The 15,963-nt window shown below is 45.0% G+C and overlaps 1 protein-coding gene and 1 non-coding gene across 3 annotated transcripts; both read left to right on the plus strand.

The window, feature by feature from the left end:
- Nucleotides 1-6,390: 6,390 nt before the first annotated feature.
- Nucleotides 6,391-14,576, plus strand: LOC123179885 (uncharacterized). 2 transcript variants are annotated; one of them, XM_044591787.1, is made up of 16 exons: nucleotides 6,391-6,822; nucleotides 6,923-7,145; nucleotides 7,874-8,151; nucleotides 8,676-8,852; nucleotides 9,003-9,749; nucleotides 9,849-9,943; nucleotides 10,062-10,124; nucleotides 10,219-10,307; nucleotides 10,401-10,490; nucleotides 10,616-11,281; nucleotides 11,968-12,042; nucleotides 12,964-13,034; nucleotides 13,122-13,179; nucleotides 13,337-13,354; nucleotides 13,452-13,650; nucleotides 13,761-14,576. In XM_044591787.1, the coding sequence occupies exons 1-16, from the start codon at nucleotides 6,602-6,604 to the stop codon at nucleotides 14,270-14,272; spliced, it is 3,582 nt and encodes a 1,193-aa protein (XP_044447722.1). In that variant the 5' UTR covers nucleotides 6,391-6,601; the 3' UTR covers nucleotides 14,273-14,576. The 2 variants fall into 2 exon arrangements, with proteins under 2 accessions (XP_044447722.1, XP_044447723.1); XM_044591788.1 differs by lacking the exon at nucleotides 13,337-13,354.
- A 414-nt stretch (nucleotides 14,577-14,990) lies between these two features.
- Nucleotides 14,991-15,070, plus strand: TRNAL-UAG (transfer RNA leucine (anticodon UAG)). Its single transcript has one exon. It is a non-coding gene; the product is annotated as a tRNA-Leu (tRNA).
- Nucleotides 15,071-15,963: the final 893 nt, after the last annotated feature.

The following is a 15,963-nucleotide window of genomic DNA, read 5'->3' on the forward strand; positions in this document are numbered from 1 at the left end:
TCTATCATAGTCCTTTCGATAAGTAAGAGTGTCGAACCCAACGAGGAGCAGAAGGAAATGACAAGCGGTTTTCAGCAAGGTATTCGCTGCAAGCACTGAAATTATCGGTAACAGATAGTTGTGTGATAGGATAATTCGAAATGGGTAACAAGTAACAAAAGTAACCTAGGTGCAACAAGGTGGCCCAATCCTTTTTGTAGCAAAGGACAAGCCTGAACGCACTCTTATAAAAAGCAAAACGCTACCGAGGACATGGAAATTATTGTCAAGTTAGTTTTCATCATACTCATATGATTCGCGTTCGTTACTTTGATAGTTTGATATGTGGGTGGACTGGTGCTTGGGTGTTGTCCTTACTTGGACAAGCCTCCCACTTATGATTAACCCCTCTCGCAAGCATCCGCAACTACGAAAGAAGAATTAAGATAAATCTAACCATAGCATGAAACATGTGGATCCAAATCAGCCCCTTACGAAGCAACGCATAAACTAGGGTTTAAACTTCTATCACTCTAGCAACCCATCATCTACTTATTATTTCCCAATGCCTTCCCCTAGGCCCAGATCATGGTGAAGTGTCATTGAAAGGACATGCGGTGCCCCCATGTGTGGTTTTGGTAATTGATGACATTCTCTATGGACTAATGCTTGCATTGAGTTATATTTGAAGGATTTGTCCATAGGCATTTCTTGAAGTCCATGTGTTGGTTTCAAGGAGTTTATGTGTTGACCAAGGTGCTATTAAGGAATTATCCAAAGATTGGTCATGTGAGAGTTGAGCTTATTGCAAACATGTCTTGAAGAAGAAGATTGTGTGATCATTCATGCTTACCTTCAAGGCATCATCCAAATGAAGAGAGTTGGAAAGGTTCAAGGTTGATCAAGACCAAGTCAAGAGTGAATCAAGTTAATCAACTCACAAAGCGTAGAAGATGTACCGAGAGGGATCAAGTGATCCCATGGTATGGTAAGCATTGTCAATTACACTTTGTGTACTAACCCATGGTCTTCGTGAGAGTTCTTTGTGGGGTTAGGTTGCGGTGTGCACGTTCAAGTGATGCATCACGAAGAGATCAAGTGCTTGAAGATTGCCGTCCATTGTTGTGACAATGGACTTGTGAAGATGTGTCGAAGAGTGGCTCACCCATAGTGGAGTATGGGGGAGCAACCTACTAGTCTTCACCGAGCTAACGCAATCAAGAAAGGTGGTCCTACTTGAGAAAGTCAAGATTGCCGACATCTAGCTCAAGTGGACTTTGTGCAAGGCAAAGGTTTGGCCTTGATAGGTTCTCTATTTTACCGGTCCCATGGTGGTAGTTTGGAGACCGGGTTATAGGATCAATCGCCGTACTATCAAGGGGGGCTCTCAAGTGAGTAGCTTGATCGTATCGTTCATAGAGAGCTCAAACCATTGCATGCTTGCATCATCTTTTTGGTTCTTGTTTGGTTTTCTCCTTGTGAGATTTGGAGCTTATGGCCATCTTCTTGACAAGCTCGAGTTCATCGAAAACGGAGTTCACATGCTTCTTCTATTGCGTTTTCGGTGTTGGAGGTTTTACCGGTCTTATTCGAGGAAGGGTTTGTTGGGAATCGTAGCATAATTTTAAAATTTTCCTACGCTCACCAAGATGCATCTATGGAGTATACTAGCAACGAGGGGAAAGGAGTGCATCTACATACCCTTGTATATCGCGAGCGGAAGCGTTTCAATGAACGTGGATGACGGAGTCGTAATCGTCGTGATCCAAATCACCGATGACCGAGTGCCGAACGGACGGCACCTCCGCGTTCAACACACGTACGGTGCAGCGACGGCTCCTCCTTCTTGATCCAGCAAGGGGGAAGGAGAGGTTGATGGAGATCCAACAGCACGACGGCGTGGTGGTGGATGCAGCGGGATGCCGGCAGGGCTTCGCCGAGCTTATACGAGAGAGAGAGGTGTTGCAGGGGAGGAGGGAGGCGCCCAAGGCTGTGTTGTTGCTGCCATCCCTCCCCCCTTTATATAGGCCCCTGGGAAGGGGGGGCGCCGGCCACAACCCATCTAGGGCAAGGGGCGGCGGCCAAGGGGGGGACTTGCCCCCCAAGGCAAGTGGGGCGCCCCCCACCCTAGGGTTTCCAACCCTAGGCGCAGGGGGGAGGCCCATGGGGGGCGCCCCAGCCCACTAGGGGCTGGTTACCCTCCCACTTCAGCCCATGGGGCCCTCCGGGATAGGTGGCCCCACCCGGTGGACCCCCGGGACCCTTCCGGTGGTCCCGGTACAATACCGGTAACCCCCGAAACTTTCCCGGTGGCCGAAACTTGACTTCCTATATATAATTCTTGACCTCCGGACCATTCCGGAACCTCTCGTGACGTCCGGGATCTCATCCGGGACTCCGAACAACTTTCGGGTTTCCGCATACACATATCTCTACAACCCTAGTGTCACCGAACCTTAAGTGTGTAGACCCTACGGGTTCGGGAGACATGCAGACATGACCGAGACGCCTCTCCGGTCAATAACCAACAGCGGGATCTGGATACCCATGTTAGCTCCCACATGTTCCACGATGATCTCATCGGATGAACCACGATGTCGAGGATTCAATCAATCCCGTATACAATTCCCTTTGTCAATTGGTATGTTACTTGCCCGAGATTCGATCGTCGGTATCCCAATACCTTGTTCAATCTCGTTACCGGCAAGTCTCTTTACTCGTACCGCAATGCATGATCCCGTGACTAACGCCTTAGTCACATTGAGCTCATTATGATGATGCATTACCGAGTGGGCCCAGAGATACCTCTCCGTCACACGGAGTGACAAATCCCAGTCTCGATCCGTGCCAACCCAACAGACACTTTCGGAGATACCCGTAGTGCACCTTTATAGTCACCCAGTTACGTTGTGACGTTTGGCACACCCAAAGCACTCCTACGGTATCCGGGAGTTGCACGATCTCATGGTCTAAGGAAAAGATACTTGACATTGGAAAAGCTCTAGCAAACGAAACTACACGATCTTTTATGCTATGCTTAGGATTGGGTCTTGTCCATCACATCATTCTCCTAATGATGTGATCCCGTTATCAATGACATCCAATGTCCATAGTCAGGAAACCATGACTATCTGTTGATCAACGAGCTAGTCAACTAGAGGCTTACTAGGGACACGTTGTGGTCTATGTATTCACACATGTATTACGATTTCCGGACAATACAATTATAGCATGAACAATAGACAATTACCATGAACAAAGAAATATAATAATAACCATTTATTATTGCCTCTAGGGCATATTTCCAACAGGGTTCTCACCATTTTCTTATGGGCCTTTTCTAATTTGCTTCTTATTGTTATTTCTATCAAGATTTTGTTAGCCCTTGTCGCTAGCTTTCCAACAAACTTTGTTTCGTTGAATTCGGAGTCCGTTTGCAGAAGTTGTGTCAGTTTTGGTGTCCTTATAAAAGCTGCAGCGGTACTACCGCTTGGAGGGGATGTAATTTTTTACTACCGCTCTTGGGATAGGTACTACCACTTGGAGCGGTACTACCGCGGCTACTTCCGTGGCTACTTCCGCTCCGGACCAAAAGCTCGTAACAAGTCCAGCGGTGGTAGGCACAGATGTATTTTTTTTAGTACTGCTCGCAGGCAGTAGTACCGCTATCCTTTGAGGTAGTACCGCTACCCCTAGCGGTAGTACCGTGAGGACGAGCAGTAGTACCGCTCTGTGCGCGCTGTGAGCATAACGGTTGGATTTTTCCCCACCTATAAAGGGTGTCTTCTTCCCCAATGAACCTTATCCTTTGAGCTCGTGTTCTTCCCCCATTGTTGACCTTCTTCGAGCTTGCTATCTCTCAATCCCTCCATGGATTCTTGCTAGTTTTTGGGGGAAAAGAGAGAGAAGATCTAGATCCATATTTCCACCAATCACTTTCTCCTCTATGTGAGGGGAACCCCTTGGATCTAGATCTTGGAGTTCTTGGTGTTCTCCTTCTTGTTCTTCCTCTCATTTCCCGCCCTAGCATTAGTTGTTTTGGTGGGATTTGGGAGAGAAGGACTTGGGCACTCCGTGTGCCCTTGCCATTGCATTTGGTGCATAGGTTTGAGTTCTCCACGGTGATACACGTGAAAGTTACAAGTTGAGAAGCTTATTACTCTTGGGTGCTTGGTACCCTTGAGCTTGTTCCTCTTGGGTGCTTGGGCGCCCTAGACGGTTGGTGGTGTTCGGAGCTCAATCATTGTGGTGTAAAGCTCCGGGCAAGCGTCGGGGTCTCCAATTAGGTTGTGGAGATCGCCCCGAGTAATTTGACAGGTTCCGGTGACCGCCCCCTAGGGTTGCCAAAGTGTACGGGTTCGGTGACCGCTCCCAAGGGTTGCCATTTGTACGGGTTGGGTGACCGCACTCAAGGGTCCCTTAGTGGAATCACGGCATCTTGCATTGTGCGAGGGCGTGAGGAGATTACGGTGGCCCTAGTGGCTTCTTGGGGAGCATTGTGCCTCCACACTGCTTCAAACGAAGATTAGCATCCGCAAGGGTGTGAACTTCGGGATACATCGTCGTCCCCACGTGCCTCGGTTATCTCTTACCCGAGCCCTTTACTTATGCACTTTACTTTGTGATAGCCATATTGTTTCTTGTCATATATCTTGCTATCACTTAGTTGTTTATCTTGCTTAGCATAAGTTGTTGGTGCACATAGGTGAGCCTAGTTGTTGTAGATTTTGTGCTTGACAAATTAACCGCTAGGTTTATTCCGCGTTTGTTCAAGCCTAAACCGTAATTATTTTAAAGCGCCTATTCACCCCCCTCTAGGCGACATCCTCGATCTTTCAGTCATGTAGTCGACATTCACATAACACCACTAGAGGAAAGACAACATACATCTCATCAAAATACCGAACTAATACCAAATTGACATGATTACTTATAACAAGACTTCTCCCATGTCCTCAGGAACAAACGTAACTACTCACAAAGCATATTCATGTTCATAATCAGAGGGGTATTGAATAGCATTAAGGATCTGAAGATATGATCTTCCACCAGATAAACCAACTAGCATCAACTACAAGGAGTAATCAACACTACTAGCAACCCACAGGTACCAATCTGAGGTTTTGAGACAAAGATCGGATACAAGAGATGAACTAGGGTTTGAGAGGAGATGGTGCTGGTGAAGATGTTGATGGAGATTGACCCCCTCTCGATGAGAGGATCATTGGTGATGACGATGGCTTCGATTTCCCCCTCCGGGAGGGAAGTCTCCCCGACAGAACAGCTCCGTCGGAGCCCTAGATTGTTTCTGCCCAGGTTCCGCCTTGAGACGACGGCGCTTCATCCTAAAAGCTCTCTCCTGATTTTTTCCAGGTCAAAACCCTCCATATAGCGGAAGATGGGCACCGGAGGCCTGCTAGGTGGCCCACAAGCCACAGGGGCGTGCCCAGGGGGTAGGGGGCGCCCCTAGGCTTGTGGCCTCCTGGTGTGTCCCCTCTGGTATTTTCTTCGCCCAATATTTTTAATATATTCCAAAATAATTCTCCGTAAATTTTCAGGACTTTTGGAGTTGTGCAGAATAGGTCTCTCAGATTTGCTCCTTTCCGGTCCAGAATTCCAGGTGCCGGCATTCTCCCTCTTCATGTAAATCTTGTAAAATAAAAGAGAAAAGGCATAAGTATTGTACCATAATGTGTAATAACAGCCCATAATGCAATAAATATCAATATAAAAGCATGATGCAAAATGGACGTATCAGCCTTTTCCTCTGTGGGCAATGCATGGAGAGTTGGTTATATTTTCATCAGACCGATGATGCTTTGACTGTAATGTCGCCTATTTCCCTATTCCCTTGACTCGGGCGGATGTCTAGGTGTGATCAGCTTAACACCGTCTTCTTCTTTGGGCCTTGGATCCTTGGGGATCAATGTCACCGACACTTCTCGACAGAGATCGATGGCTTCCCAACCGCCTGCGTGGATACAACTTTATTGTTTCGGCGATGGCATGAAGCTCCAACAGCATCAATTTTGGCTCGCCATCGGTATGTGCGGAATGGAGAGGATGGAGGATTCCCCGAGGAGTGAATTGCATTCTATTTTTTCTTTTGAGGATTTCATGTACTACTTATGTTTGATTAATCTAGAGCCACGACTCATTCAAAAAGTTTTTTTTTGCAAATAATTCTTTTCATGGAATTTGATAAGAGTCTTCATCTAAATTCCAGCACCATTTGGAGAGACCTGTGATGCCCTAAACTACCACAAGTGGAAAAACTAGAGTGGCTAGAAAAAGAGCACGTTTTTCATTTCCCTCCTGCAAAAAGAGGTAAAAGCAGCACGTGCTCTATTGCCGTTGACCGATCCTAGGGAAAGAGGTTGACTCCAATCCCACCCTCCCTCCCATCATCCCTATCCATCATCAAATCCATCCCTTTCAGCGCAAAGCCTGCGCCTTTCTCCCCATCGCCGCCGGCCCCGCCCCTCTCCCCCGCCGCGGCCGGCCCTCCACCACGCGCCGGCGCAATTCCGCCGTCCCGAACAGCCCCCGTCGCCGCGCGCGTCCGCCACGGCAGCATTCGCCGTGGTAGCCTATCCATCCGCCCAGCCCTAGCCCGCCGCCCATGGCCGGCGCGCCCCGCGATGGCGGCGAGGAGGCGGGGGCTCCCCCTCTCCCTCCGACCACTGGTCTCGCGAAGTACATCTCGCTGGGCACGGTCCCCCCGGCGGGGGAGCCCAGGCACGCGCGCCACGCCGAGCTGCGGCGGGCGCTCCAGGCGGGCGACCCGCCGGAGGAGCTCCGGCGGGTTCGCGACAGCGTCGCCGAGTCCTCCGGCAAGGCCAGGTACGTGCCCCCCATCCTAACCCACCGCGGACGCCTGTACCGGTGCTTGTCCCCTGTGCCTGCGCCGTTGCTAGTTGGTTGATCGGTCTGCCTCTGCCAGGGACAAGGTGCGGTCGCTGGAGGACGCGATCCAGAAGATCGAAAAGTACAAGAACGTCGTCACGCGCAGGCGGCAGAGGAGCGATGCCGGGGCCGCCAAGACAGGGGCGCCACCTGCGGTCTCTGTTATTGGCGCGGTGGCGAGAGCCGGTGCTCAGGGCTACAACAACAGCTCCCTGGGGGCAATTAGCAAGCGTATGCGGTCCTCGATGACGGACGGACGGGTTTGTGCCGCATTTGTTATACTGTCAAGTGACATTGTTCCATTATCTATGCTTTCAAATACTCAGTTGTCAGTTCACCAAGTTTTAGTCTTGTCGGTTTCAGTCTTATAATTTGTAGCTTAAGCAAATGTTACAATTCGGGCTAAACTGCCAATGCCATCTACCTGCCCTTGTTTTTGGCTAATTACTTGCTGGAACGAATAAGATTTCATACAGTTTTCTGACTGTAAAGTTATGCCATGGGTGGTTTGAAAACCAGTATAAGATTTCATACAATTTTCTGGCCTTCTTTAAAGCAGAACAAGGGTGGGAAGATGGTGATTTAGGTTTAATGCCCATAGAAAGAACCGATGTTCCTGCTCTGTTCTCTGACCATTCAGCCTTTGTTGCTAGTGTGGTCATTTCATAATCCAAATGCAGTCTTCAGTTTTGAACCTATCCTAAAACTTGCTAATTTTTATGGATTGGCCTCTGTCTCTGATTCATACTTCCCTGTTGTAACTTGTTCCTCGGGGATTTAAAAATAAATAGAAACTGTAACTCTGGCTGAGCTTGTTTGAGTGGCCTACCTCTAAAACCTGAAGTTTTTAAGGCTTTTTATCTCTGCTATTATCTCTACAGCTTCTGTAACAGATCACACTCATTATGTTTTCGTACTCCTTAAAAATTTCTTATGCTACCATTTTCTGTGATTCCAACTTATTTCAATGTATTTTTGCATATTTCAGTTGGAAGGACGAGGTAGTGTTCCAACAAGGCAAGGTCCTCTAGCTAATAGTGCTAAAACCTCACCACTGGAGAAGGAAAAAACTTGTGCAAGAACATCTGTTACAGTATCGGAGTTGTCTGAGGACAAATCACAGGACTCACCTAAAGTAAAACGCAAGCGCTCTCTGGGAACAATGCTCAGTAGAAGCAATGATGCTGATCGCGATGTTAAACCTGTGGGTCAAAGCAGGCCAGCCAACGAAGCACGCCCGCGGTCTAGTGATGGTCTTGCATTCAGGTACACTTTGTTTGGTGTGCTTACCTGTTGCGTCAAGTTTGTTCTTTTTTTTTCCACCGAAAACTCAGGTTAACTGAGTTCTAGTCCTAATTGAGTACTATGCTGAACTAAAGTTTGTTGTAATGTGAAAACAACTCAAGCATAGTACTATGGTAAATGTGAGATCTAGGTTGGTAAGCATCATACAGACAAAGTTCATAATTCAAATAGAGAGTGAGGCCTGACATGCAGTGCATTGAAACAAGTCAAGCATCACGAGAAAGATGAATGTCATTACTATGTATGCCCATCAGGCATAACCATGAGATTGATGCTTGGGGTTTCTTTTTCTTGGCTGAACTGCTGTTTATTTATTTGATCCACATAGGTTTTGCGCTAGGTTGCAATCATATTTGTGCTTCTTATCTACTCTACTTGAATCCTCTACCAGCACAATCTGGCTATATGTGGACATCTGTTCTGCTAATTATGACGTCATTTCCTCACCAGGTTAGAACTCACCGTTTTTCATTCTTTTATTGCAGACATGGAGCTTCTGCCGGAGCAGTAGCAGGTAGCAAGATGGATAGCAGTTTTCAGCAGAATAACATTGGGTCACGTATTCTATCCAAGATTGATGTTGATTATACCAGTCTACCAAATGAAAGAAGAATCCGGCATGCTGGACCTGGAAAGGAGCGTGCTATGATAAAAGGAAACAAGTAAGGATAGTCCTTTACTTTATTCTCATGCATAAGTAACTCTCATCTTGACAAATCACACTTTGTTTTTTTTTGCATATACTTGAATAAGTACTGCAACATTATCATTCTTAACTCTTCTGATGATCTGCTGCATTTCTGTATATGCAGGGTACATACTTCTGATACAAACTTAAGTCCCTCGCCCAAGACTAAAGCATGCAGGTCACCAAGAACAAGTTCACTTGTCATGCCCCCCTTCCAACGTTCAGCTGGTGTAAGCGATGAATGTGAAGAAACACCCTGCTCAAATAAAGCCTCACCTTTGAGAAGCATGACAAACCGCAAACGTTCAGGTGGTTTGACACCTTCAAATGCGTCCACACCTCCGATTGCTTGGGTTGGTCAGCGCCCACAGAAAATGTCACGGACAAGGAGAGCGAATGTAGTGTCTCCAGTCTCAAATTTAGATGAAGCCTTATCTGATGGATCTCCACTTGATACTGCTGCTAGGTCAGCATCTATTGAGTCATGCGGTGTTTTGCTTCCAAAAAATGTTACTGGCAGTAATTCACAAAAGGTAGCCAAGATTGATAACATCTCATCTCCTGTTGGGTTGTTTGAAAGTGGGCGGCTCGCTGCTACCGAAGGCAACGCTAAGGAGAAAGTTAAGAATAGTGGTGATATTGAGAATGAGGAGGCAACTGCAGTTCACAATGCAGCAGGATCAATTGTTTCATCAAATAGGGCACCTTCCAAAGAAAAACCTGAACATGGAGGTGTTCTTCGGCATGGGAGGAGCGGAAGAGGTTCTATGAACTTAAAAGGGTGCTCTTCAATATCAGAAGCAAATTTGGATGCTACAGGAACAAGAAAACCACTAAAATGTGGAAGAGCTGGAGAAGAAAATAATGAAAGGTACCTAATGCTTCCTCAGTAACAATGTGAATTAAGGGCACAAATGTAATTGTCCCTTCTTTATATGAAACTGATTTGGGCTTCTAAATGCTGGTGCAGTAAAGTGGGGCACTCCATGATGACTAAACCTTCTGACTGCAAAACTTCACCCAGTCACGAACAGACTCTGAATTGCAAGCCTACAGTTATACCAGGTTTGTAGAAAGACACTTCACCTTTATGCTTCAACTATTATGGTTCAATTTTGGATACTTTCCGTCTCCTCTGCCCTAATTTAGCCTATCGATTTTAATAACTAACTGATCATTGCAGCTGAACCAGACGGTGACCTAGAGGAGCTTTTAGCTGCTGCAAATGCTGCTCGCAGTGCTATCAGTGCGTTTATTCTTTTGTCTGATTTTGCCGGTTGAGCTATGTCACATCTCTTTGGGTTGATGCGCTATAACTTTCTGTTTTTTTTTTCCTGCAGTTGGTGCATATTCTGGACCTTTTTGGAAGGAGATGGAGCCAATGCTAACTTTCATAAGCTCTGAAAATTTAGCTTTCTTAGAGCACCAGGTTGGTGCCCATTATAATTTAAATATGTCATGCTCGACCATACTTGCTTCCTTGTTGGGTTTGGACGAATTCTCACTTGAAGTTCATTGTCAGATTGACCTTGTGGAAGAGCTTGAGATGAACATGTCCTATGGTGGACATAATGTCATAGCATCCACCGACTACATCAAACCACAAACAATGGTATGTTACACTTCTTTGCGTGAGTCGTCCCATCTAAGAAAACTTTGCCCACTCATGAAGTTCATCTCATTTTTTAGAGCTTGTATCTTTGCTTCAGTGCTTGACGTGTTCCATAACATCTACAGGAGGAGATTTCTTCTCAGGTGCTGGCTGCATCTAATTCATCTCTCTCATCTGAGCTAAGCAAAACCAGTGGAGTTAGAACAAAAGGACCTGTCAGAAGTTGTATCCCTGGCGAGGAAAACCACATCAATGGGACACAAAATGTAGAACCCAATGAGTGGTTTCATGAGATGGCCCCGATGGCACACAGACTCCTTTCAGCTTTAATCATGGAAGATAATTTTTCGGGCTCCAGTGATGTGCAAAGAGACATCTTTGTCGATATTTCAGATAGCCATATTCCCTGCACTGCCCACAGATACCTAACTAATGAAGTTCAAGTCAGTGACATAACATATAATTCTGGGTTGAGTGTGGATTTTGCACATTCAAGCAATTCTTCGGTGGTAAATCAGAGCCTGTGCGATGGATACACAGCTTCGAGCAATTTCATGAGCTCCAGTAATCAAACTTCGATCCATTGCGAGAGTTTGTCAGATGGATTCAATGGTGCTGTACACCCAGAATATGGCCATTTGCATGACTTAATACCACAGATTTCACTGCAGTGTGGAAATTCAAGGAAAAATATCTCTATACCTCCACATGAATATCAGTACATGCAGATGTCTATGGATGATAAGATTCTGATTGAGCTGGAAAGTATTGGCATTTGTCTGGAGACAGTGGTATGATTCCATAAAGCCTGCATCTCTTAACATCTTGAGCATTTGAAAACTTAAATACCCCTGAATGTAGTTCTTTATAAGTTTGTATGCCTAGAAATCAGATAACATGAAACATCACAAATTGGCAGAATTTGAGCAGTCTCATGTGTTTGTTTGGTGCTAGTTGGCAGGGACTTATCTTCCTTGGATGTTATCTTTGGCACACAAGGTTTCTATTCCTTCTGTAAACGTAAAACTATTAATGTTGGGCATTTGAACCTTGTACATGGAAGGGTTAAAATTGAGAAGCTGTGTTGTATGATTTGGTGCTCGTCATAGTTTAAGTTAATTTATTAAGTAGCCACAAACGCAGATGATTTCAAAGAATAGTTGAGATCCTTGCAGGAAATGCCTTGATATCGGTATCCTAGTATGCAATTGCTACTATATATTATCGGCTGTTTTACTCTGGCAGCTAACATGGTTAGAAGCATAATATGCCTAGGCATACACTTAGTTCACTTTTTTTTACTTCTGATATTTGATGTCATTTTCTGCATATTTCAATTTGTGTGTAGTCCTGTCATCCTGTGTAATGGCTGGTTAATTTTATGCAATAACCAGACAATATCAAATTTACTTTAGTGAACTTTTCCTTCTTACGTTTTATTATTGTTTCTTGCCTTATCTTTGCATTATGATTTCAGCCAAATCTAGATGATGAAGGGGATGAGGACATCAATAAAATGATTTCAGAGCTGAGGAGAAGGCTACATGATCAGGTTACCTTTGCAACCACTCCTTGTAACATGCTTTCAATGCGCTTTAAGTAAAATGCCATCATTTTCATTAAACATGGATGCTTACCCTATTACTTTTTTCTCCCAATGTGTTACTGTGATTGCGTCAGATTAGTGTAAGGTGTTACAATTTTGTTCATGTTTTTAGAGCTTGGGTTTTGGTGTACTGGTTATTCGAAAAGGAAAAAAATGGACAGTTGAATTTGAGCATATAAGGCCTTGTTCACCTTGCATCAACATATGGAAGTATAGGGGTAATGTAACTTATGTGTTGAATGACGTCTATTAGCTTCATCAGATACGATTAACAAATAACTACTAGTTATTTTCCATGGAAGAACTGCATCTTGGTACCCTTCATGATGGTTCGGAGCCATAATATCACGTATACTCCCTCAGTTCCTAAATATAAGTCTTTGTAGAGATTCCACTAGGTGGACTACATACGGAGCAAAATGGATGAATCTACACTTAAAATGCATCTATATACATCCGTATGTGGTTCATAATGAAATCTCTATAAAGACTTATATTTAGGAACGGAGGGAGTACATCTTAATCTTGCCATCCTAAATTGTGATCGTTCCAATTTGAACGGCGGGGGTCCAAATCTAGTCAGCACAGAATGAAGGTGATATGTCCATATCACTAGAAAATAGCATATAACTGCAATATGGAATACCTCAAGGGGTCTATATAAAAGTTTCAGTGGCTTTAAGTGGTTGATTTACACCATAAGATAAAAGATTCAACCTGATTAGATTGATAATTCATGTTATCCTATTTTAAGACTTCTCATTTGATGCATTTCCTTTGATGCCCTTTCTTATCTCTGAATCATATGTAGTTTTCTTCTCATTAGGGGTTTAACAGTTTATATAATGTATCATTTTTATTTTGCAGTTGAAGGAAAAGAAATATGGATTGCATAAGTTAGACAAAGCAATTCAAGATACAAAAAGTATCGAGGAGAGGTATAAATGGATTTTTGTTTGTGGATTATATCTTAAATGGCACTGTATAGGATTTCTTCAGTGGCTAACTTAAAAATCCCCTGACAGGAGCTTAGAGCAACATGCATTGAACAAACTGGTTGAAAGCGCGTACAGTAAACTTCAGGTACTTGAGGCATCTCTCTACATGGTCGCATTTCTGATATCGGTGTTAATACCTTATATCAGGAGAATGATCATCCTGCTCTTATAAACTATAGTTTTCCTTATAGAGGAATGCTGAGTAATCTTGGATACTGATTTTATGTCTTGATGATATGTAGGGTGTGGAGGCTGTGGAGGTTGTTCATTCTTCTTTTGTCAGCGCTTTAACAGTACCGTTTATAGAGGAATGCTGAGTCATACTGGATACTGATTGTATTTCTTGATGATATGTAGGGGACGCGAGCTGGTTCTCGCCAGAAGGCTGTTGTCAGTAGGACTGAAAAAGAACTAGCATTTTCGTCGGCCTTTGCGAGACGCACCCTTGCCCGATGCCAGAGATTCGAGGGAACGAAGAGGAGCTGCTTCAGAAAGCCTTCCCTTTGGAGCGTGCTATCTGCACCCTTCCCAATCAGCGACCCAAAATCCACAGAAGGTAATACACTCTCAATTACTGTTGATGAGAGAGAAAATCATATTGTTGTTTGTTACCGGCACCGGTGCTTCAGGAGCTAACATAACTTCTGCTTACCCGTTAATTTCCAGGTGTTACAACAAGATCAAAAAAGGGCAAGAGGGAAAGGGACCGCACCAGAGAAGCATCGGCAAAGGGCTCCGGTGGAAGATCGGGGCGCCGTTCGTCAGGCAGCGGGAGGAGCGGTGACCGCAGAAACAAGACAAAGTCAAAGCAGAAGCTGGTGCAGCTATCAGCATCCGGCGACGTCCTCGGCAGAGCCGCCGAGCCATCTCCAGCACCGTCAGCGCAGGAGCGCCCGGGGCCATCGACAGGCACCTCAGGCGCAGCGACAATCGCTCGGCAACCAGGAGCTGGTCCCGGGAACGCCACCCAGCGATCCACCCATCCCGTGATGCCAGCAAGCCTGCCTGGAATAGACGAAGACATGTTGGACGTCCCGGTGGGTCTCGACGTGCAGGAAGGCGGCGATTTCAGCTCGTGGTTCCCTGATGGTCTTGACGATTCGTTGCCTCAGGACTGCGACTTCTCAGGCGTCCTCGAGGTCCCCGACGACGACCTGACACAGCTCGGGTTCATGTGAAGAAAAGGGGAATAACCTGATTGTTTTATTTAAACTGTGCATATGTAGTTGCTATAGTTGTGACCTATGGTTGCATATTGGTTCCTGTAGCAAGAATAAGATGGTAGCAAGAATAAGATGGCGAGGGTGCTAATGGCATCTTAGCTTGCAATTTTGTTTCCTTGCCATTGGTTCTGCCTCCGTTTGTTTATCGGAGCGCGCATATGTGGTGCTGTTTGTTATAGTTATATATGAGACATTTTTGTCTTCTGGAACGCAAAATTGTTCCTGGAAAAAGGAAAATAAAGCTGATGTTTATGGCACATGTTCAGTTCTGCTGGTGATTTTTCTTCAGTTTGGTGTGAAATTTAGCTTTCCTCTGTTCTTCGCAAGATCCCCACAATTGGTGTGATTCAATTGTCACATACTTCCTCTGTTCCTAAATATTTGTCTTTTTAGAGCTTTCAAATGGACTACCACATACGGATGTATATAGACATATTTTAGGGCGTAGATTCACTCATTTTGCTTCGTATGTAGTCACTAGAAAGACAAATATTTAGGACCAGAGGGAGTACTATGTAAGTTCATAAAAAAAGCTGGCTTTGTTTTTGGACAAAGAGGTTTAGTTCTCCCATGTGGTGAATCATACTTGCAGCAAGGATTTTTTGGCACTCAGTCCAGAGCTGCAGGAACCGACAGAGTAGTAATAGCGTGTTTGTAGATTGTTATCACCAAAGACAGTTTGGCCGAGTGGTCTAAGGCGCCAGATTTAGGCTCTGGTCCGAAAGGGCGTGGGTTCAAACCCCACAGCTGTCAAAACTCTTTTTTTTGTTTCTTAATTAATTTTTTGTTTCTTCGCTTCAGTGCTAATTTCCTTTTTGTTCGTCATATTTCTATATTACATGGCATGGCAAGCAAAACTGAACAGAGGAGCACATATATCGGATAAAAGAACGTTTTTATATTATGGAATAGTGTAAAAGATGTTTTTATATTATGGCGGTACGTCTAGCAACGTTGGTGGGCGTGTGGAGGTGTGTCTCTGGCGGATCTATCTTTGGTGGATTTGCTTGGATCTCGTCGTTGTTCGTCTACGTTCGTGTGTCTTCGGGTTGGATCCTTCTAATCTACGTTATTCTTCATTGGTGGCGGTTGCTGTTTTGGTGCGCTAGTTCTATGGGGCCTTAGTACGACGGCTTCCCGACTGTCTACTATAACAAGCTATGCCCGACTCCCACGATTGAGGGGCGATGGCGGCGGCGCGCCTTCGGCTCGCTTCAAACCCCACAGCTGTCAAAACTCTTTTTTTTGTTTCTTAATTAATTTTTTGTTTCTTCGCTTCAGTGCTAATTTCCTTTTTGTTCGTCATATTTCTATATTACATGGCATGGCAAGCAAAACTGAACAGAGGAGCACGTATATCGGATAAAAAAACGTTTTTATATTATGGAATAGTGTAAAAGATGTTTTTATATTATGGCGGTACGTCTAGCAACGTTGGTGGGCGTGTGGAGATGTGTCTCTGGCGGATCTATCTTTGGTGGATTTGCTTGGATCTCGTCGTTGTTCGTCTACATTCGTGTGTCTTCGGGTTGGATCCTTCTAATCTACGTTATTCTTCATTGGTGGCGGTTGCTGTTTTGGTGCGCTAGTTCTATGGGGCCTTAGTACGACGGCTTCCCGACTGTCTACTATAACAAGTTATGCCC

Source organism: Triticum aestivum, chromosome 1D (assembly GCF_018294505.1).
Source record: "Triticum aestivum cultivar Chinese Spring chromosome 1D, IWGSC CS RefSeq v2.1, whole genome shotgun sequence".
Classification (NCBI taxonomy): domain Eukaryota; kingdom Viridiplantae; phylum Streptophyta; class Magnoliopsida; order Poales; family Poaceae; genus Triticum; species Triticum aestivum.